The sequence below is a fragment of the Falco cherrug genome, chromosome 1 (assembly GCF_023634085.1).
Source record: "Falco cherrug isolate bFalChe1 chromosome 1, bFalChe1.pri, whole genome shotgun sequence".
In the NCBI taxonomy this organism is placed as follows: domain Eukaryota; kingdom Metazoa; phylum Chordata; class Aves; order Falconiformes; family Falconidae; genus Falco; species Falco cherrug.
In genome coordinates this window covers 71,135,332-71,159,219 of record NC_073697.1, presented here as the reverse complement: position 1 = coordinate 71,159,219, position 23,888 = coordinate 71,135,332, and the positions used below count along the sequence as shown (strand labels likewise).

The 23,888-nt window shown below is 39.8% G+C and overlaps 1 protein-coding gene across 2 annotated transcripts in view; it reads right to left on the bottom strand.

Moving 5' to 3' along the window:
* The window catches only part of PPP3CA (protein phosphatase 3 catalytic subunit alpha), a 196,729-nt gene that overhangs the window by 97,798 nt on the left and 75,043 nt on the right, over positions 1-23,888 (bottom strand). For both annotated transcript variants that reach the window (XM_055702597.1, XM_055702593.1), the window contains exon 2: positions 15,896-16,096. In XM_055702597.1, coding sequence (XP_055558572.1) covers positions 15,896-16,096 — 201 coding nt within the window. The remainder of the gene's footprint in view (positions 1-15,895; positions 16,097-23,888) is intronic.

The window sequence follows — 23,888 nt, the reverse complement described above, 5'->3', positions numbered from 1 at the left end:
ATTGCCAGGAATTACGCTGCTTTTGCAGATGAAAGGATGGGGAAGAAGTGGGAGGAGAATGAGCTATCTTCCATATTGTGTAGTTCATTTTCCAATTGAATTGTCATAGCAGTGCTTTTACTTCAAAGTTTACCACACAATTGCAGAGACATGAACCACTATTAAATCTTCCAAATGCAGTTCAGATTTTCAGTCCAGAACTACATTATCATCTTTGTACTAAACTTTACAAAATAAGCCATTCAGAAAACTCACAGAAAGGTGAGGTTGCTCCAAACCCCAATGTAACAAGCATGGATTGACCAGCTTCTCCAACTCTCTCTCTGCTTCTTCTATCCCCAAACTGGGTTACATTAAGATTTCTTGCTTTTCTGTATCTTAAATAAAGATATGCAGTGTATCAGCCATAACCTTCAAAACATGCACTTGTCAGACTGCAGATCACATCTTATTTTTTGGATGATGGGAGTTCTCTCTCCTGCAAGAAGTATCAAACACTACTGAATTTGGTCTAACAGATGCATTGCACAAATGGCTTCACAAGTGTATTTATGCAATAGAGAACAAGAAAGCAAGGAGGACAATCATAAAAAACCATCAAGCATTGGTTCTCAAAAGCCTCCCCCACTAGACACACTCAAACAGCTTGACTTCATCTGTAGAATAAGAACCTACTGAAAAACCACACACCTCTGCAATATTTTAAGTGTATTACTGCTCCCTTCTGTTTGATCCAAGATTCTTCCCCTGACCATATCTCCCTCACTGTTTGATGAGTGCACTGAAGTATGAACGTACATAATAGGTACAATGGAAACCCAGATTAAGAAGCCACTGAAATGAAGACTCCAAACATGGAAAGCAGTGATATTAATATACTAATCCTATATTTTTTCACATCTATGTTTAAACCATCTAAAACAGCCACAACAGTTTACACCATCTTAAACAGCTTAAGGAAAAGACAGGAGACATGCTACATTGCAGGAAAGAAAGCCAAGTTCTTCTGCATGATTAAGCTAAATGGACAGCTGTCATTTGTCATAATGTCTAACAAAAGATTTAAAAGTCACCAGAAGTATATGATGATAATAGAGAATTCAGAAATTCTTATCTCAATCTTTCTTGCACCACCTTACCCATCCTTTTATCCTCAGAAAGAGGATAAAAGGCTCCCACATCCTGGACAACATTTACTAAATAGGTCACTGGTTTCCCTTACATAGTTTATTAACTAAGAATGTAAATATAATCTCTAGTTTTAAACTTTATCATCGCCCAAAAGACTAGGCTTTTCCTTTTTCATGTGATTTTCACTATACATTTTTTCTGCTCATTTTATACCGATGCTTTCAAAATGAAACAACTATTTGTGACATGAAACACATGGTGTTCCAGCAATTTAAAAATCCTATCCTTCCACCTAGCTGCATCATAATGAAGAGTTTTCTTCTCTTCTATTGCCAATTGCTACAGCAGTGCAGGAAAAGATGCACTCTTGGAACATCTGATGGATCAACATAGGAAGGTGTTGGCCAGAAATTGTCATGTATTAATTCTTCCTTAAGTAGTCTCATAAGATAAAGGTTTTTTGAAAAATTTATAAAACTATAAAATTTTACTCTTCAAAGTATCAAAGAACATCATATAGTTTAACTAAAAAAAAATAAATCTCTAGTGCCCAAATTCTTGTGAGCAGGGTTCCCCCCTCTTCCCATTAGTTGACCTCTAGTATAAAATTCTCACTGGAGCATAACTGAACAAGTCAAAGAATCACCTCTTGAATTTCTATTGGTTCAGGATTCTAAATTATTCTCCTCCACTTTCTCTTTTCTAATATTTACCTTTGAACCAGGCTTCCCATGCCTGTTTCTAAATGATGTAGATATCATGTGAGTAACATATTCTGGTTGAAAAGGTACTTTATTTTAATTGGAATTGAAAACCTGTTTGAGGGGTGGCAGAAGAAAACTGTTCCTATCTCCTGCTATAGTTCTCTCAGCATCTAATTACACCCATAAAGAAAAACAATGGGAGGCTGTGTGTTATTCAGTTTAATGTGGTTAATTACACAAATTCTCTGTATGCATGCAAATACACCAGAGCCTCACAAATGATACAGCACCCACACAGCACATTTATCAGCTTTAACAATTGTGCTTTGGGATTGCATATGGTGTACGCTCTAGGTATAAAAACTTATTTACTGGAAAAGGTTTCTAGTGCACAAGAAAAAAAAATGGAAAATGCAGCAGAACAGACATATGAGAAATTATAAGCATTAGCATCTGTATTTTCCACAAAAGTCTTGTCAATATTAATGCATTTCTTGCAACTAGAAACATACCCTTCTTACTGAAATACCTTTCTCCATGCTTTCCCTGTAGATAGGTACTTTGGGGAGGTCCTTTTTTACACCCCTGCAGCCCAAAATACTAACGTGAGTTGAACCAAATACTTCACTTCCAAAGGTTTGAAGAGATTTGGGCCACCTCAATATGGAATAAAGGTACCAGTCAGATTTTTGTGCAAGCCAGATTCTGTGCCCAGGTACTCCTGAGGACACAAAAATCTATTTAAAATATCACCTATCTGTGAGGCCAAGGTTTCAGTTGAAACAATGACACATCAGGAGGATGGACCCTCTTCATGATTACTTTTTTTTTCAAAGTCTTGAGTAAGCAATACTTTGTGAGTCCAAAGACAGACAGAGAGAGTAGGTGGTTAAGGAGGGTGCAGATGAGGCAGCCGCAGGTACTCAAAACAGCCTTTGAACACCATGCTCTCCTCCATATACTTCAGTAAGCTTAATGGGGAATGATCATCAGTCAGGCACTGCAGAGTAATAGCTCTTAGAGATAGCTCATGAAAGGACTTGGTCTTGAGAAAAGACAGATGACTCACAGCTCAGAGAGCAACTCTTCAATGGCCAGATTTTCAAGAATAATCTCACTGGGGTGGGGAAGGAACTGCATATAGTCCTCCTATGAAGAGTCAAAGAAACATTGCAGAGGCTTAGTCTGATGAACTGGTCTGAGATCAGATGAGTCACTGGGGTTCTTGGAGCAAAACGCACAACGTGGATAATTGATAAAACAGGCTCAGACATTAAGAGGGATAGTCTTGATGTCTGAAGGATATGATGGCTTTTGTGAGGAGTTAACCTCCCTCCCTCCCGATGCAGTTGGAACAGTAGGAGGTCTGCTCAGAAACATGGTGTTAACAGGGAAGGAGGAATGTGTGCAAGTTAGAAGGAAGAAGATGGATTCGTTGAAAAAAGCAGCAGCAGAATTTAGCCCTGATCTATCTTTGAAGCTGGCTCTGCTCTGAACAAGGGGCAGAACCATGTGACTACCAAAGGTACCAGCCAAGCTAAATTATTCTGTGATTTTAAGGAAAGGGCTTAATGCAGGAAGAACATAACAAAAATAACATTATCTTCATTACTGAATTAAATCCTATGCTGAAAAAAAGCTTTTGTTTGGAGAATAAGTCACTGATGCCTAGGGAAAGCATGTGATGAAATAAGAGCAAAAGAACCTGGAAATGTAAGAGAAGACAGGTATCTTTTGGCAGACTAATGCTTTCATTTTGTTTAAACTAGCTAAAGTGAGTCATTTAGCTTCAATAGCACAGCGAATAACTGCTATTGCTACAAAGTTTTAACCTTTACACATTCGATTAATGTTAAACCTTAAAAGCTCTTCAAAGAAAAAAAGCTTTACATAAAAACTAGGAATTCATATTCCTGATATTGTTATAGATTACAAAAATTACAGCCCTTGAGGTTTTAGAACTCGCACAAAACAAAGTTCGATCAACTAATGTAAAAACTTAAAATTTTTTGCTTATGCAATTGAAACACACTTCCTTCTGCCATAAAAATCTGTACCAAGTAAAGGTAGCAGATCATCATCATTTCATTGCCACCTCAATCCCACACAAATCCAGTTTATTTTTCAGTGCGTCCCCAAGTAAGATAACCTGAAATTTTTCCCAAATGCTTGCTCAGAAAATTAGACTTCAAAATGAAAGGCTAACTCACATTAATTGCTTCTGCTTATCTCCTCTCCCACACTTGTGGTAGTCTGGCCTATGCCTACAGCAACACCTGGAGAGCTTCGTGTTCTGGCCTTACCATAATGGTTATTCCTTCTCTCTTGCACATTACAGAATATATAGTCTTGATGGCAGGTACATCAGGAAGCAGCCAGACATACCAAACACATACCACCTAGTCTCACATGAACACTCGTTTACCATGTATGTATGGTTTACTCATATCAAGTAAAATTTTGGTGAAATGGCTATCACCTGTCATAGGCGCTAATAATTAAGTGCGGTTCAGGGACACATTTTCTTATTTGTTTAGAATCTAAAGATGATTTTCTCTTCAAAAGGAGCTTTACCCTTCCAACCGGAGTTTTTGTGATTTTTTTGGAGAAAGAAAGTATAGCCTAGTTTTAGATACGTAGGTTGATCTCAAAAGCAGCTCTTAAGCCTACCTCTCTTTACTTTTAATTGTTTATCTGCACTGAGGCTAGCTTTTTCCCCTCTTCAAGCCTGCTAAGAGCCAAAGGAAATGAAGTGGAACAAAGAAGCAACATTAGCTTTCATAATTTATTGTTACAGACAACTCCGACTATTGCCCAAGACAGAAAGTAAGCCAAGCAGAAACAAAATTGAAGTGTTCTCGTACTGCCACTTCGTCAAAGGGTGAAGTCACAGGATTGATTTCTAAGGCCACTGGCAACATCCCCAGCCCACGCTAGCACCCTGCAACTCTCAGGCTGTATGTACAAAATGGCACTGAACACAGAAGAGAACATACATGCATGAAAGATGAACTGAAACGTGTTGTGGGTTGTCTTCTTTGTTTGTTTTTTTTTAATATTATATATTAAAATCCTATTTTAAAGTGTTGTTTATTAATACAGGTTAATAAAGACTAAATCTTGATACAGTTCGCTCAATTTTATCTCCTTGAGTTTTCAGAAAAAAAAAAAAAATCTAGTTGGATAAACTCCTGCAGTGAACTCCTACATGCAATTCAATGGGATTTCTGAATTCAACCCATTTTGATTAAAGCAATACTTTTGTGGTGTTTTCCACTTGTAAAGGTACAATTTCTTGCAGAAGTGCATTTGGAGCAAGAAGGGGGAGTAAGAGTGAGTGTCAAATATTCAACATGGCAACTTACAGAAGTTGCATCTGAAAGCAATGGTGCTGATACACCTAATGAGCCAGAAGGATTCTCTGCAGCACGTTCCCTTGTGCTGAGCACCAAAAGGATGCTTTTGATTCTTAGCCACAGGCTGTTAAATTGGAACTTAATCCATTACCACTGTTCTTGCGTTGCCTGCTTTAAAGATGACAATGTAGCTGGATTTAAAAAAAAAAAAAAAAAAAAAAAAATCACAAAAAGGAACAACACTGACTTAAATCAAGTGATCCAAGAGGTTTAGACAACTGCTGAGCTCAAGGGATTATTTACACAATAAAGAAGTGGAATGACAAAATTCAGATTTAGATTCCTCTTGAAAATTTAATTCTTGCTGAATCTTTGGCAGAAGATGAGGAGCACAATCCTCCTCACTTATCAAGAAAATTTTCTCAGGAAGTAATTAGCATCCCGAGTGGTATCAATACATGAATTTCAACTAGATTTAAATGCCCAAATTTAAGAGAACAAAGAAGCCAACACAGTCATTCTGGAGACAGCACCAAAGAACCATTTGAAACTTACCATTTAACAATTTGATGCCCTAAAAAAGGCACATAATGACCCCTGGGTCAGAAGAAGAATGCCATGGCTTGACACACTCTAGTATAAATCACATACACTATTTCCACAATCCCCTATGACACTTCCCAAGACTTTCCAAAGGCAACTGCAGATTGAAAACATGCTCCTGTTCAGCATAATTAATTTTCACGATTGGAGCATTTATTTAGTAAGCATAAATTTTACAGAGTTTAAACACAATTTAAGAATATGAGGGTTTTTAAAAAATAATTAAACTATTTAAAACTATAGAGGGTTGGGGTTTTTTTTCATTTAAAAAGGCAGTATCTTCACAGAGGATACCATATACACTTGGGAATTATTCTAGAAATGTTTTTTCTAGATAAACTGTAGAAAACTAAACAGAGAAAGTATCTGTCTCACCTCTGGCAGCATTTTTTAGAAAAATTAAAATGCTTATGAAAAAGCATCTAAAGGCAGGACGAAGTAAGGAGCAACCCACCCCAGAATAAAATCCTTCTATAAGCATGATTTACAACTTCTGATGCTCTCTCAGTTATGCTCTTCCTAAGTGATGACAGGTAATGTTTATAATATCTCTTGGGAATTAATTTACTAATTATCTCTTTTTCACTTGCCAGTGCTTCACAGTCAGGTTTTGGTGAGAGGTTAGACACACAAACATAAAGCACAGAAGAAGGCAAGAGATGGCTGGTGTTAAGCTCCAAAAGCACTGCCGGGCTCTAAACAACAGGGGCACACATCTGTACAGTGACTCCCAAATCACATCAACATAGTGGTACCTCCACCAAGTGGCAATGGTCAGCTGACACAAAACACTGTTTGTCTCTGTCTTGCTATCAGTCCACCCCCTTGCACGCTTTAGTTCCTCCTCTTCTCTCCCATAGCTGTTCCTGGCTTGACTTCAACACTACAGCTGCTCTACAACTGTTGCAGGTAAAGTGTGATTAAGACAGAAACAATCCTCCTTCCAGCATCACGCACACACGAAGTGGGGAGTGCAGGTTCATATGTGACTGGCAGATTTTTGTTTTGCTGGGGGGGAAGGTAAACATATCCTGGAATTTCCCTCTGCCCCCTTCTAGGTCTTACTCATTTCAGTAGCTCCTCCATCAAAAATGGGGAAGGAAGGAATGTGGGTGGCTGCAATTTCAACAGTGATCCCACTGCATTCCCACACCCCTTGCCAATATAAACTATGACCTAAGATTGAGTTAAATTAACCTGAGGCCAGAATCAAAAGGAGGAATAACTAAGCAAAACTAAGAGGACATGAAAGGCAAGAACAAAAGATCTCTTTCTTTCTAATGAGGATTACACAGTGCAAGCGTCATGGTTATTTTCAAAAAATAATCCAAGTGTCTAAGACCCAGAACTACCCAGTCCTAACTAAAATTGTGCCACTGACTACACAATTGCAAAACAAATAAAAAACCTGATGTACAAGTTTCAGAAAAATCTTCGAGAAACTACAATAGTACATCATAGTAATGGTGTTTATGTCTTCTTGGAACAGCCCTACAAGAAATGCTAACATGCTATATTGTTCCGTCAGTATTTTTACATGATGAAGCAGCACCCACATGGTAAATAAAAGGTAAGACTAATGAAGTCCTAAAGACTTAGATATTTGCAAGCAGTTGTGGTTTTTTTTTATTTTTGCTGGTTATTTTTTAATCAGTGCAATTTCTGTACTGACTTGAAGCCCAACACATATTTGTTCCTCCATTTCACAGCATCAAATTAAGCTCCATATCTGAAGGGCATCTCAGATTCCACAATTTCACTCCAGTTTATTTGACTATGATTTTTGCACCAAAGCAAGTTAACTATAGATGGATTATTTGTAAGAACAAGGGAGGTAGTTGTAGAGAATACGATCTGTAGTGTCCACTGTCTTGGCAATAATGATAGATTTAAGCAGTCACTACTAGAAAACATCAGCTCTGCCAAAATGTCAGATGCTAATGTCTGAAGCAGCTCAATTAAGCTACAAGATGCAATCACTTTGTTCTACCAGGGATACAGGCAGGCATATTTCAATCTATATCTGGAACTGACAGAAGCATTTATGGAAGGAACAAATAAAAAAAAAAACACACCTGAATACGTACAGCCTTACATCTTCACTTTCTTTCCGAAGTCACAGTTTTTAAGCCACAAGTGATTTGATGTATTATGAGTTCTCAATAAAGCATGCAAAATAGCTGGAACAGTGTCAGTTTTAATCAGCAATCCAATTAAAGGATCCAATCAAATTCACTTTAGCTGTTCAACAGTATGTTTATATCACAAATTATTTTTAACAGGAGTTTAACGTGCAGGTTCTCTGTATTTTAATAACACATTCAACAGCAATATGTAAAGAGAAATAATTATTTGAACAGCAAACTGTGCTCATGCGCACATTGAGAAAAAGAGTATATTAACATTTTAAAAAATGATGGGAAATATTTCTTCATAAAGTCTAATTCACTATTTATGTCAGAGATTTATTTTTAAGTCAGAGAATACACCTGCCTTATACAGGCTTGTAAAAAGATTTAGACTATGATTTGTTTTCAAGCAGGATGCAAGAGTAGATGGTGCTGTTGATACTTTCCCCTTCCTCCTCTTGGAGGTGGTTTCAACCTGTTCTGTTGAAATGTCATGTTATTTACACAAATGAGATTGTGAATTGATACTAAGAAGAAACCAGTCAAAAGTTTATTTCAAACCGACAGTTACCTCAGGGCAGCCAAAGTTCATTTTCCTATGATGCAGGAGAATTCACTGCAAGCAATTTCTTCTGAGAGCAAGAATAATTTGCTGAAATGTGTGTGGTGCTCAGATGTTACTGGTCCACACAGGGAACGTATACCAGAGTAACACAGAAAGTCAAAATGTTGTAGTTATACCAGAAACATTTGGGACTCATGCCTTAAAAGGCTTGAACAAACAAAATTCCAGGACATTTTCTGAAGGAATACCAAAGCAGTTAAAACAGCTAAAGAAGTTATTCAAAACTGAAAGATACCATTACTTGGCTAAGATACAGAAAAAAAGTGTTGAACTGTAACCTGTTTGGAGGGCAGATGCCATCACTTACATACTCTTAGTATAACAAACAATATTAAAGATTTTTTTAAAGATAACTAATGAGTATGCGCATTATGGCAAAGAAGGGAAAATAATAATTCTTCTGGTTAACACTTACCCTCAGAAGCTGCAGGCATCTAGGCTTCAAATGGGCATTAAAGCTTTTAGATTTGGGAATGTGAAGACACAAGCCACTCAGGATGAAGATTTAAAATTTGATCATGTATATGCTATTTTCATGACACGTAAGTAAATATTTTAGTTACAACACTGTCCTGGAAATTCAAAAGAGTTGCCTCAACAGTAATCATGGTATATTAAGTTTAGAGTATAAAGTAAATTACTTAAGTGAGAAATAGAGAAGTTTTAACTAAACGTGCTTTTACTGAAACATTAATTTCAGACAAACTTTGATTTGTGCTAATAGGCTTAGATCTCATAGGACATGTAGGTCCCTGATAAGAAATCTTGTTTATTTTCCATACTGGAATTCTATCTTAAACTGCTTCAAAGGTAAAAATCAGAAAGAACTGTTTTAGTTTGACTCTCCATTGCATCAGATTATTTACATGTGCTACAGTTCAATGCAATTTTAAACATGATTGTCTTTTTACTATAATGTGGGCATAAATGCTTCTAGTAGCTTGCCTTAGCATTGATCACTTTAGCTAGACATTCTTGATTTTTACAAAGTTGTAATTTGCACAGCACTAGCAACCTACTAATATTATTTTATGCTACTTAAGTAGAGAAATTAGGCAAAGGAAAAATTATGTGGAACATGAGGAAATGTTCAGGCCTAGGAGACCCTACCATCCCATGAAATAACATATCCAGAGAATACCTGGACGCCTCAAAGACCTCAAAGGCACGTGCTGGCAGGAAAGGGCACTCCCTCTATAGTTTTTATGGGCCTATAATGCAGCAGAGGTTTCTGAAGGTCACCAGAGTTGCTGCAGCTCTGACAGAGGCTATCCCCAAATGCCCAAAATGTCTCCCTTCCCATCAATTTAGAGTTCAACTTGCAAAAACTCTCAGCATGCTTATGACAATACAAACATTACAAGCAAATCAAGTAAGTTGTAAATCCATACTGCCGCAACATTCAACCAATCCAATAGAATTTTTACTCAAAGACATTACAATGAAACTGCAAGTGGATGTATTCCCCCTTAGTACGCACAAGGTTAGTTCTTATATACCTACTGGAAATACATACACACCCTACCTTACACTACGCAATGCAAAGAATAGCAAGGAACAGTGGTTTCCTTGTATCTACCACATCCATAAATGCATGAACTGCAAAACCAGGAGTTAGTAGAGGAATATATGGCCAAGGAAAAGACCTGTAGAAACTGAAACTTCCTACACTGCAACAGTAAGCTTTTATTCTGTCTTTATCCAGTGCTCTCCTATCCTCACATACCAAGCTGCATGCACCTGGCATTTCAGGAAGCTTTGAACACAGGACAGCAGAGTCAGGGCTTTCTCAGTAAAGTACCTGAAGGTTCAGAAGAAGATTATATGCTTGTTTTACCTATTTCCTATTTTTTCTAAATGAGGGACTGACAGATGCTGCCCCCTGTGCCTGCACATGGCCTGACTATTGTTACCAGGCCAGAAACCATTATGGTTGCCACTGCTGTTGGTGGCACCCACAGAAACAGAATTGAGAACATCTGTACACAGGCAGCTGCCTTGGTAATGTTCATACATTACAGAAAATCATCACATGCAAAAAAGCACAAGTCTATAAAGATGAATATGACTTAGGGTTTTTTGTTCTTAGTTTACTGGAGGAAGGTCTTGTAAATAACTATGGGCAGAGACTAAGCAAAGGGAATGCACACTGCGTACAAAAAATGAGAGATGTTAAATGTTACAAGAAGAAACAGAGCAATTACTTTTTAAATGGACATTGACAGGGAAAAAAAAGACTTACCTGAAAAACACCAACACACACCTCTGACTAGCTTATTCACTTGTGCAGTCATATATGCAAGAGATATGCTATTTTCATTCAGTATTTTTTAAAATCTAACAATATCCTCAAGAAAAATAATCCAAAAGGTACAAACACACACAATAATAGATATTAAACAAACATACCACTTAGAGTTCTAGGTCTACCCTCTAGTTAAGTATGTTATTTAAGGAGGTATAAATTAAAAATCACAGAAAAGTTAAGGTGGAAATGTCATCTAGAACAACCTCCTCTGCTCAAAACAGGGCCAACTTCAAAATTAGATCTAGCTTTGAAGCTGGAATTGGCTGGTTTTTTAACACCAAAATAGCTGGTGACAACAAATTCTGCAACACGACCTTTGGGTTCTTGTATTTTAATCCTAGCCCCTCCAGATTAGTAAAGCCATTTAACCTCCTGTAGCTGGTAATTTTTGCAGATGTTGGAAAACAACAATTTACCATGTTCCAAAAGTGCAGGTTCAGTTGCTTTGTAAAGGACCACTGAACTGAGGCCCGCTAATGTCAATAAATCACACACCTAGTAATTAAAGTAAACACTACAAATTTTGGCAAAAATAAAAAATATCCATATTTAGGATGTGACAGAATTAAGGTTTCAAGTACAACCTCTCCTGCATATGCATCATGCTACAGATTCCTTAATTATATAGTCACTTTCTGCTCTTTTCCATGCAGTGGACAGAATATTCACCCAGTGAGCAACTTTCAAGTTGTGTTCTCTTCATTGTGTGAAATACGCTTTAGCTACAAACTGTTTATGAACCTTACTCTGAAGACAGCATGATCAGCTTGCTCACAGTCTTGCAACACCACCCAGTATAACAGTATTTCATAATTACTAAAGACCTGTGTTAATTACTGTGTTCAACACACAGGTGAGGTAAAGGATCCATTTTACTGGGAGCCAAACAAGGCAACGTTGCCGTCAAAACTTTACCTAAATTCATTTTTCTGACATAAAACATTCAAAAATCCCAAGAACTTATCTTATAGATAGTTCTTGAATATACAGAGATATTCTTGTATATTCACGCACAGAGAAAGTTACCCATGCACTGAAATCAAAGGGACACATGTTTGGCATGCAGTTAAGAGTGCTCAGTACTTAAGAACAGCAGGTTTTAGATCTGGAAGTGAGGGTCCACAAAAACAAGCAGGTAATTACTCGTCATGCAAAGGGTAGCATACATCCGTTACCCAGAACCACTCTGTTATAGTTATGAACCTATATAATAAAGCCACATAAAGCTATCCAGGTAATCCAAAATCTTGCATTCCCAACTGTTCTTTGGAGCGTGACTTTAGTAAATATTGCCATCAGGGAGGTTCAGACATATACTTCCTTAGCTTTCTAGAAAAAAAAAATCAATTAAAAATGAGCCCATTTCTCCATGTGTCATTATACTGTTATGAACATAAATCAGGACTGGAAATTCTAAGGCTGCCACAGAGAAGTCTTTCATCTGAACACTGAACAGCTGTAATCTGGTGGTAGATCAACCTCATTAAACCCACAAGCTTAAGACAAAGACCACATGCCTCCAAAAGAAGAGGGTATAGATGAAGAAGTCAGGAACAATCCATCTGTGAAAGGTGGTTCCCTGTCCCCTTGCCATCTGCCCATTCCCTGGTGGGTGAAGGTCGGCATGGACACTCCCCATGGTGCTGCAGACAACTGGAAAGCATCCTGGTAGCCCAGGGTGCCTGGCTCGCTTCTTCCCCACACTGGAAACCCAGATTACTTCGCAACCCTTGTGCCAACCCCTCACTGCTTCCAGTCATGAGACAGATCTATACTAGTAACTGCTTCTACCACAGCTGTTGCTCTACAGCCAGGCCCATTCCACCATATGCCCCTTCACCTCCCAGAGCAGGTGACAGAGCAGATGCCTTGCCCAGCTAGTCCCAATACTAGTCCAAATACTGTCAGCCTCTTGCTGATCCTCCTACTTTGCCTGCCCAGCCATCCCCTGACAACCTCTGACAGCCTCTTGGCCATTTTCTTGTCTCCCAAGCTTTTCACCTCTATCACATACTCATCTTCAAGTCAAGTGGCCAGTCTCAATCACCTCCTTGTCATCTCTTGAGCAGCCTGTCACTACTCACCCCTACTTTCAGCCTCCCACTCAATACACTCACTTCTTTTGACCTAATTCTCTCCATCCTTCCCAACTCACATGCACAAGTCAAGACAAAGTTGCCTCAACACTTCCCAGATGCAAGAAGAGTCCTGATAGCAGAGGACTGAGTCTTTCCTTAGTCCCAGCTCTGTTGAGATTTATACCCAGTGAACAGCCAATCTGTCTAACAAATGCAGAAATAGTTCACCTGGGTTATAAGCCAGAACTGTAGCAAACCATCCATGCATGTACATATGTATGTAGCAAATGACAGAATTTGAGCTAAAGGTTGCAAATTAATTAGCAATAATTCAAAAGGCTTATAACCTTGCCAAATTTGAAAACAAAATGTATTACTTCAAAGTGAGTGTCACATTGGTGCTTCCAGCTAACTACAGACACAGAGTAAGTTTCACACATAAATGCAAAATAATGGACTTTGCATTCCACATTAAGGCTGTTTGTATGTCTCCCCCCATCACACAAATCATCTCCTTCAAATCCAGGTCTTCTATGTACCCACTTTGTTTCACATGACTTTGCTTATAAACACAACTCTGATATTTTTTCTGAGGACAATTATATCACCCCTTAAAATAAACAGAATAAATTTTGAGCTGAGGGATGGCTACACAAGGCTTTATGAAAAAACTTTGCATGTTCTTTACCATTTATCAAGCATATCACTGTACTAACCCACAGTGCTCTTATTTCAACAGTTTTGCTGTTATACCTCCCCTTTTTGATGATCACCATCTCATTACCCAGCTATAGGGATATGTTTCTAAAAGATGAATGCATCTCACACAAAGCACCCCATATTAATGATTTATGACTGTCACTCCAACAAGACTGTTTGCCATGCCTAAAATCTAAAACTTATTTTCTTCTCCACTCTGTCAGTGATTTTGTTTGTTCTTCCATACATTTGAAAAAAGCTTTCTTGTACTCCATAGTTATCTCTTGATTGCCTGTGTATCTTGCACTTCGACCACATCATTGGTCAACTGATACTCTCTTTATCTAGTCACCTGCTGTCATACTACTCATGCAAAGAAAACTGTCAGGCCCACAACAACATGCTTCACAAGCTTTCCCAACCGCCCCCTCATAATTTTTTTTTCTTCTTTTGATGATTGCTTTCATAGCTCCAGCTTTCATGTTTGTTCATATAGAACATTAGCGGGGTAGCTGAGAAGTGCTAACAAGCATTAGGAGCCCAGCTTTCCTATGCTAGTTTAAAAGACAGTAGCCACCCCGAAGACTGCTGATCACAATCACTGCATGAGAATAATTTCAAAAGCAGGAACAAAGCAATGTGTAGGCTCAACTGAAAAAAGAATCAAAGACTTAAATTATACCAGTGTTATACAATGGGGTAACCTTCAGGAGATTAATCTCCAAAATATAATTCAGAACAATTCCGATACCTTCAAAAGCATTTAAGAAAAAAATCTAAAGAGAAAAATTTAAAAGACAGACAGAGAGAACACATTAAACATGGACTTATAGAAATCAGCCAGGACATACCACACCACACCTATCCTCCTACAGTCTACACCACTCAATGGATTTTAAAAAATTACACTCAAATAGAAGGAAAAAAATCTACAGAAAAGTAGAATTTTCTGAATGTCTGCTACTCAGTTATGGACATGGTATTGCACACCTCTATGACTTCTGTCATTTATCCTAAAGTGTCAAAGAAAACGTCTGCAGAGCTTCACTCCTAGCCTACTCAGGGGATCTTTTTATTCATCCTATTTCCTTTATTCATACATAAGCCACAACATGATTGACGTCTTTTCCATCAGAATTGTATGGCAGTATGACAAGCTAATTATTACATAAAAGATGATACACATTACCTCTCCAGGTCAATCTACAATCCCCTATTTCAATGTCATTTTTAAAATTACAAGCTTTAATAACTTGTGCATCATTCTAGTCTGGATACTATGCTCTTCAGAGATTTCCTGAAAATGAAGGTTTTGCTGCTTCCGTATAGTTTTTGGTGAATGCTACCAGTACTAATGATAAAGACAGGTAACCATTCTTCTGCAGCAGATGAACCTATTTCTTTAATCTTTGTTAGGTCTCTCCAGAAACAAAAGTGACAAAAAAACCTGCCTTCTTAAACAGAGTTTTGTACTTCGTTTTCATAGTTCAAGCTGGCTGGAATCAGTTACTTTTTGCCCCACAGCTAACTTTCTATGCCACAGAAAATTTCTTGCCAAAAATCCATTCATATCCAATAACAACAACAAAACAGAGGAGGAGGCACATTACAGCAAGCAAATGCATTCATACATTCAGAATGCAGTCAGAGGCAGGAGACAATTAGAGAAGGAAATTCAAAGTATAAGGCATTTCCTGAGGATTAATGAGTGGGTGGTAGTGTTTGATAGTCAAGGGCAGGATGGGTTCTGCAACCAGCAGAATTCATTAATCCCCCAGGCAACACAAACTGGGATTCTGCTAATTTTTTTCCTTTACACTGCACTTGTTATTTTCCTTTAGCATTTAATTAAAATTTCCATTTACTCTGACACCATTGTTCCTTCAGAGCCCAACACTGTCTGTATGTCTGAACAGTGCTACTATGGTAAATTACATCTATAAAATCACGGAATTAATACGTGGTGCGAAGCCCAGATATTTTCTGAAGTTTAAGAAAGTTCTGATCTTCTAACAACTAAAAATGTTCTCTGCCTTAGAAACAGAAGGCTCAGCAGATGTGATCCTTTCCTCTAATTTACAAGCTGCTTGATGGCCTCCATTATCCTAGTGGTAGCAGACAAAAAGAGAATCAAATACTGGAGAAAAAAAAAATATTTTCAAGCTGCCTTTCAGCTCCTTAGGAAGCCACATACACTAATGTATTACTTAACACATCCCAAACCAGCAATCATCCCGTCCATCACCGTAACTCCATACTAACCTGTGACTGGTGCATCTATGTCCAGCAAATTTTTTTCCTGACGGAGAATTGAAGCTCCCTCTGTTATTATTCTCAAAGCAACGCTCTCTTCCAGTCTCCCTTCTTTCATAAGGTGTGCCTTTAAGATATCCACACGAGGTTTTCCATCATTATCAAATACTTCCTTAGCTGTGAGCCGGTGACTTGGAGGAAATGGGACAGCTGAGTGGAAAAAAACAAAAGTATCTGGTCACTTTTTACAGCAAAGGCTCTATTGCTGATAATGACACATTTCAAAAGACACCTCTGCTGCAAAGCAGTGTTAACATGGATTTTCTACTGTCTCATAATTTGTAGTTTAAATTGTACACAGATTATCAAAGATACCATTAAAGTGCATGTATTCTGCTGGCAACATTATTCATGCATGCAAGAACAACTAATTCATCCTTATAAAAAAAACTGAGAGGAAGATTTAGGCCATATTTACAGGTAGATACCTTCAAACAAGCCCCCCCCAAAAGGCATGGGAATATCAGGGAAAGAAGGGAATAAAGCTTAAACTGCTCTAGCAGCACTAGAGAACACTGATATAACACTTCCTTCCATTAAGAGCATAAGATGCACAAACAAGTGCAATATTTAATTTCCCTGCATGGACATACATAGATACACTCCAATTAATATGCTAAAATCCAAGACAGACCTCTCTCTAACAAGTTGGGACAGGGAGATAGAAGATGTCTTCCCTGCATAATAGTTAGCTACTCAAGATACATTTGAAGCCCATCAAAGCGGTCCTGAGTGCCAAACAGACCACTCCAGCAAAGGCAGGGCAGAGGATGCATCAGACTGAAGTTGGAAATAAATGAATAAATAGGCAGGTTACCCTAGCAACATGGCAGCAACTAGCAAGCTGCGTACTGCTGTCACGTAAGGTCTGAGGCATACAGCAAACTTCAGATGCTTCTGCTCTCACACTCTTGGAGCCAGCTGGAGCGAGAAGGCTTGAAGTTGATGCTGTCAGCTGCCAGGATGACGCTGGAGTGTTATCCCAGCTTAATCCCCTTTCCCTCACAGTTCAATCAGAGTGGCATTAGGCACTGCCTGCCTCACCAGCCACAGGATAATTACACTGATCCCTGCCACAGCTGCGGGAGGGTCAGGTTGTTTGGGAGCTCCAAGCAGGGAGCTCTGGGCTGGTCCCAGCTGGCCACATCTGCAGTGCAGCCCTGTCCCTGCCAAAGGGCCTTGTGTCCCGTGGAGTGTCTTACTGGCAGCTCTGTCACATTGTGAGACACAAAACCCTAATGCAGCAGATCAATGTATCTGTGAAATAAGAAGGAAACTGAAGCTAACAATCAGTGTACTTCAGAAACAGCCCACAGATCGCACACCTCATTTAAAGCCCAAGCCAAGAACTCTTCACTTACACTAGAAGTAACAACAGAGCAGATAATAAACAATTTCACTTCATGCAGTTATTTTCCACTGCTATTTTAAACACAAGCATCTTCAGAAAATGCTGGGCTTTTTTTTTTTTTTTTTTTTGGGGGGGTGGGGGTGGGGCGTGGAGCTCAATTTCTTTTTTTTTTTTTTCTCCTTTTTACTGCACCAGCTCCAGCAATCCATTTACTGAAATAGTCTGGTGGGACTAATGAATGTGGGTCTTACCAATACACTGAAGTCCAACTGCTCTCAGACTTAAACATGGCACAAAACAGGGAAAAGGTGAATGTTTGTGATGTCCCAGACATCACTGGGATTCTCCTGAAGCAATGAGACCTACAACCAACATCGAAGTTAAAATACAGTCCTCAGCTCTGGAAAGCCCTGCCACAGAGCCATGGCAAACCTCTCACTCAACTGACAAGAACTAGACCACTTGAAATTAGTTTATGTTTTAAATGGTACTTCTGCAAGAGGTAGGCTGTTAAAGATAAAAACCTCACCCCCTTCTCTGCAGCTACTGCAGTTAACCCCATCCCATGACATTCACAAAAAATAGGTTATATGCTTTGTCAATCTTTCATATATCTGCAGCAGACCCTCAAAAGCAAGATACCTATATCACAGAACCACAGAATGGTTTGGGTCAGAAGGGACATTAAAGATCATCTAGTCCCAACCCCCTGCCATGGGCAGGGACACCTTCCACCAGATCACATTGCTCAAAACCCCATCCAGCCTGGCCCTGAACACGGCCAGGGATGGGGCATCCACAGCTGCTCTGGGCCACCTGTTCCAGTGCCTCACCACCCTCACAGTAAAGAATTTCTTCCTAATATCTAATCTACATCTACCCTCTTTCAGTAATAAGCCATTCCCCCTTGCCCTGGCACTACAGGCCCTTGCAAAAAGTCTCTCTCCAGCTTCCCTGTAAGTCCCCTTTAGGTACTGGAAGGCTGCAATAAGGTGTCCGCAGAGCCTTCCCTTCTGCAGGCTGAACCACCCCAACTCTCTCAGCCTGTCTTCACAGGAGAGGTGCTCCAGCCCTCTCATCATCTTTGTGGCCCTCCTCTGGACCCACTCCAGCAGCTCCATGCCCTCCTTATGTTGGGAGCCCCAGAGCTGAAGGCAGTCTGCCAGGTGGGGTCTCACGAGAGCAGAGCAGAGGGGGAGAACCGCCTCCCTTGACCTGCTGGCCACGCTTCTTTTGATGCGGCCCAGCATATGGTTGGCTTTCTGGGCTGCAGGCACACATTGCCTGGTCACACTGAGCTTCTTGTTACTTGTTAATGATCCCCGCCACCCCCCCCACCTCCCCCCAAAAGTCTTTCTCCTCGGGGCTGCTCTCAATCCATTCCCGACCCAGCCTACATTTGTACTTGAGATGGCCCTCACCCATGTGCAGGACCATGCACCTGGCCTTGTTGAACTTGATGGGGTTCACACGGGTCCACCTCTCAAGCCTGTCGAGGTCCCTCCGGATGGCATCCCTTCCCTCCAGCGTGTCAACTGCACCACACAGCTTGGTGTCATCAGCAAACCTGCTGCAGGTGCACTCAATCCCACTGTCTATGTCACTGACAAAGAAATTAAACAGCACTGGTCCCAATACTGGCATAGTTTCCAGGAGGATCAGCTCCTTGATCTTGCTGGGCAGAGAGATGAGACTGACTGCCCTGTAGTTCCTCAGGCCTTCCTTATTTTCCTTTTTAAAAAGGGGGGTTACGTTTCCCTTTTCCAGTCAGTGGGAACTTCACCTGAGTGCCATGACCTCTTAAATATGATGGATAGGGGCTTAGCAACTTCATCCACCAGCTCCCTCAGAACCTGCAGATGCATCTCATCAGATCCCATAGACTTGTGCATCTTCAGGCTCCTTAGATGGTCTTCAACCTGACCTTCTCCTACAGTAGGTAGTTTTTCATTCTCCCAGTCCCTGCCTTTGCCTTCTTCAACTTGGGCAGTGTGGCTGGAGCACTTGCCAGTGAAAAACAAGGCAATAAAGTCATTGAGTACCTCAGCCTTCCCCATATCTCAGGTAACCAGGTCTCCTGCTTCCTTCCAGAGAGGGCCCTCATTTTCCCTAGCCTTCCTTTTATCACTGATGTACCCACATAAGCTTTTCTTGTTGCCCTTGACATTCCTGGTCAGATTTAATTCTAGCAGGGCCTTAGCTTTCCTCACCTGATCCCTGCTCAGACAAATTCCTCCCAGGCTACCTGTTCTTGTTCCATCTTCTGTAGAATTCTTTTTTGTGTTGGAGTTTCTCCAGGAGCTCCATGTTCATCCACACAAGCCTGCTGGCACTTCTGCCTGACTTCCTCTTTGTTGGGACACACTGCTCCTGAGCTTGGAGGAGGTGATCCTTGAATATCAACCAGCTTTCTCAGGCCCGTCTTCCCTCCAGGGCTTTATCCCACACTACTCTACCAAGCAGATCCCTGAAGACGCTGAAGTCCGCTCTCCTGCACACCGGCATAGCAAGCTTGCTGTGCGCCCTCCTCGCTGCCTTAAGGATCTTGAACTTCACCATTGCATGGTCACTGCAGCTTCACATTCACCACCGGCCCCTCCTTGTTGGTGAGAACAAGGTCCAGCGTAGCACCTCTCCTCACTGGCTCCTCTAGCACTTGGCAAAGGAATTTATCATCAACACGTTCCAGGAACAACCCCCTGGATTGCTTATTGCCCTGCCATGTTGTCCCTCCAACAGATACTGGGGTGGCTGAAGTCCCCCATGACAACCAGGACTTGTGAATGTGAGGCTGCTCCTATCTGTCTATAGAAGGCCTTATCTGCTCACCCTTCCTGGTCAGGCAGCCTGTAGCAGACCCCTGCACGATAATGTCCCTGCCCTCCCTTTAATCCTGACCCATAAAGCTCTTGGTCAGCTCCTCACCCATCCTCAGGCAGATACATGAGCTATAAACAATAATTCATTATGCAACATGGAGAAAGAATAATCACTGCAAGGAAAAGGAAGGTGAATGAGAACTCCGCAATTCTCCAAGCAACCATCAAAAACAAAACCAAAAACCCAGAAGGCTTGCTAGTCCTAATGATCCAATATTTCCTGTGTGGAGGAAGGAGAGGGAAAACTTATTACTCACGTCCAATCAGTTTGGCTAGAAGAAGCACATACCATTAGCTTGCATTCCTTTGCAAGACAACTGCCTCTGTTCTTCCCAAAGGTATCGCAGTGTTAAAAAACCCATGCAGCATCCTATTATTTTGCAGAAACTACTCTATATGCATGTGTGATGAAAGTAGATTTTTATATTTATAAAGACAGAGCAAAACAGACAAGCAGTCAAACAAACAAAAGCTATGAAATGTTACCTACTGATTAAAAGAAAAATATGGCATACCCTGCGGCACTGTAAGAGCTCTGCAGGCAGATTTCTAACACATACCAGTGGATAATTAAAGAAAAAAGATACATTCCAATAGCAGGTGATTAACGATTAATTAGAAAAAAACATGAGAAACTGAATAGACCACAACTTGCATCTTCCATTATGAGAATATTAATTCTGTATGTACACACACACAGAGCTTCCACAGAAGAACAATCTAAGAAATGGTCATGTTCATGTGGAAGTCAGTTAAACATCACTGTTTACTGGTATCACCCACAAACGCCTGGACCAACCAAAATCCTTTTATAAATATAACATTTAATTTCCATTGCTTTATATATAGCAGCATTACCATCTCAACACACAGGTATCCATCAGCCTCTCCACACCTGCCTTCTTTTTCTGCTTTTTCTAAATCTCTGCTATTAGCCCTTCCACCAAATCTTTCGCTCCCAGTGGTTTCGCTTTTATCAGAAATAAAACCCGAGAGCCTCATCAGACAGCAACTGTGCACATAACATGCACAACAGGGAAGCGTGTGGAGCTGGGAGAGGCAGGAGGGGGAAGGAGCGGCGGGCTGAACTGCCAGCACAGAGTTCCTCACCACAGCACAGGCTCAGGAGACATTTTTGTAAAAAGAGGTGGGAATCTGTATTAAGCAAAAGCCATAAAAAAGGCAAAGACAATAACATTTGTGCATACATACCACATGTATTTTTAGGAATTTTAGTGACAAATCCCACTACCAGACCACCACACAAAAGAGTCATGCCAGCTTATCCTGGACTGGTCTCCATATCCATTTACATTTATTTCTTTATATTGGTATTAAGAAAAACAAACTAACAACTATTCACCATGTGGTGAATATACTATACCCTGGTGGTTTGGTAATAAAACACAGACCACAACAAAAAGCAAAGAAACAAAGTTTTTAACCCTTTACCTCAGCCTGTCAGTACCATCCTGACATCTGAAAACACATGAAAATACTCTTTAACCACTTAGGCTTCACCCCCACCCCCGCCTTGTTTGTGTGTGCGCGTGCTTTCAGGTCTCTTGAGCATATTCCAGCAAATGGAGAAAAACAATCAACCTATTTTTTTTGCAGGCTCCTGCAAAACCCATCTTACCATTAACACAGCCACTGCAAAGGTCAGGCACATCATTACTGTTTCTCTCAAATATTAAGCAGCCTCTCTAGAACAAATAAATAAACCATAAAGAGCTGTGCTTAATTAGTGGACCATGTGTGCACACATAAATAAAATACAAGCATGCAGCAAAGCAAGAACGATTTTGTTTATATATTATTAATTTTAAAATGAAGCTGTACACTAAATTAATACTCTCAGAGGAGGCTACCCGTAAGAAAAGCTATTCAATATTCAAGTTCTTGCAAATTATCTCCCTCTAATGCTTCTCCTGTAATTTCATACAACTTATGCTGTATGTAACTATATTTATAGCACACCATACTTTCATGAAAAAAAACCAAAACCAAACAACCCCCCCAACCAACAAACTTTCCTCTTCATTTGTAGGGAAAACACACCAATGAACTGTCATCACCTCAATAACCCAATGAATTGCATTTGTCTGATGACAATTTGCAGTTTTGCATTTTGAGAAACATTGGCACTACAGCAGTGGCTACAGCACAAGTTATTAAATGGTTTGACACTCCACATGCAAAAAAAAGTCAGGTCACTCTGCAGCTTTATTTTGTTTTTACATCTACTTATTCATAACTTTTTAGACTTGCTACACATAAAATTTTCCTGTCATCCCAGAAACTCCAACAAAACTGTATTTTTGAAAGCCAGGAACATTTTTAATAGCTCACTAAGTATTTGCAGGCTGACTGAAAATCTCCCCCCTCCATTTTACAACATGGTTCAACACACGGCATATTCTTGGGCATTCCTGCTGAACAATAACAGCCACCGTACTAGACTATTTACTTTTTAATCAATCAGAGTTTTGCACTTCTGTACCAGGCCATGTATGACCAAAGCTACGGTCCAGTATATAAAGCAGCAGCCAAAGACCAACTTTTTGACCTAACAGCAACAGTTTAACACTCCTTAATTCTGAGTGTGTTCCTGTGCAGCTGCCTACAAGCTTCTGGCTTTCAGGGTTACTATGAGCTAAAAAGGAAGGAACAATGAAAAAAAATTATTTTTTTTTTTTCCCCCCAAGAACACTAACTACTTCAGGTGACAGGAACAAGAGGATGAGTCACTGTGATCCACAGCTGCCAAGGGGAACAGAGCAAAGCCTCCCAGGCAGCGCTGGGCTCACCAAAGTGGTAGCAAAGGGACAAGGTGCTGCCAAAAACGTTCAGCCACCCAAAACTGAGTTTTCACATGATAAACATCCCCCTCCACAGATTTCCTCAGGCAGTACATGGACGCTGCTTTCATCTCTATGAAGATGTTACCTGGCAACACATTCACCATTCAGACACATTGGATCACTGGGATCTTTTTTTAAACTACACATTTTTTTTCTTAGCAGGAATTTTTTAGGAGTAGCATACAGAAGGGCGAGTAATTTAGAAGACAAAATTTCTTTTCAATTTAAAAAATTATACTATAGCATTCACAACATGTGCAAGTTCCTATTAGGTTTTTTGTCCACTTGAATTTTAAGACATTAAAATATGTTTCTACCTGGTAAAAAAAACAAACCCTCAACTATTTATATGGCAGCATAAGGCTCAACCCAAAATTTTATCAGTGGAACTCATGTTCTGTTGTTTTCTAACAAAAACTATCAGGTTTCATTTTACATAAGCTACTGTCATTAAATTAGGCACGCTTGATGATGTAAAGCCTGCCTGGAACCTACTCCTGACTCTGAAACATCACTGGAATAAGCAACCCTTGTAGCCAACTGGTTCCCAGCTGCACGATTAATAGAAGGTCAGTATTATTTAACTTGAAATTTAGACAAAATACGTAAATATCTACAACTAAACACAAGAAAGTATTTGAAAAAGAGAGGATGTTACAAATAGTTAACAAAACATGGCCTTGGGAAAAGAAACGGACACCATAAATATGTCAAGCTGGGGCACAACAAGATAAGCTCAAGAAGAACCAAATGGTTAATAAGACCAAACAGAAAATTACTTGAACTATGTATGAACTATCCAAATCAGCATACTAAAAGATCCACCCTCGAGTAAAGAAAGCCTCCTA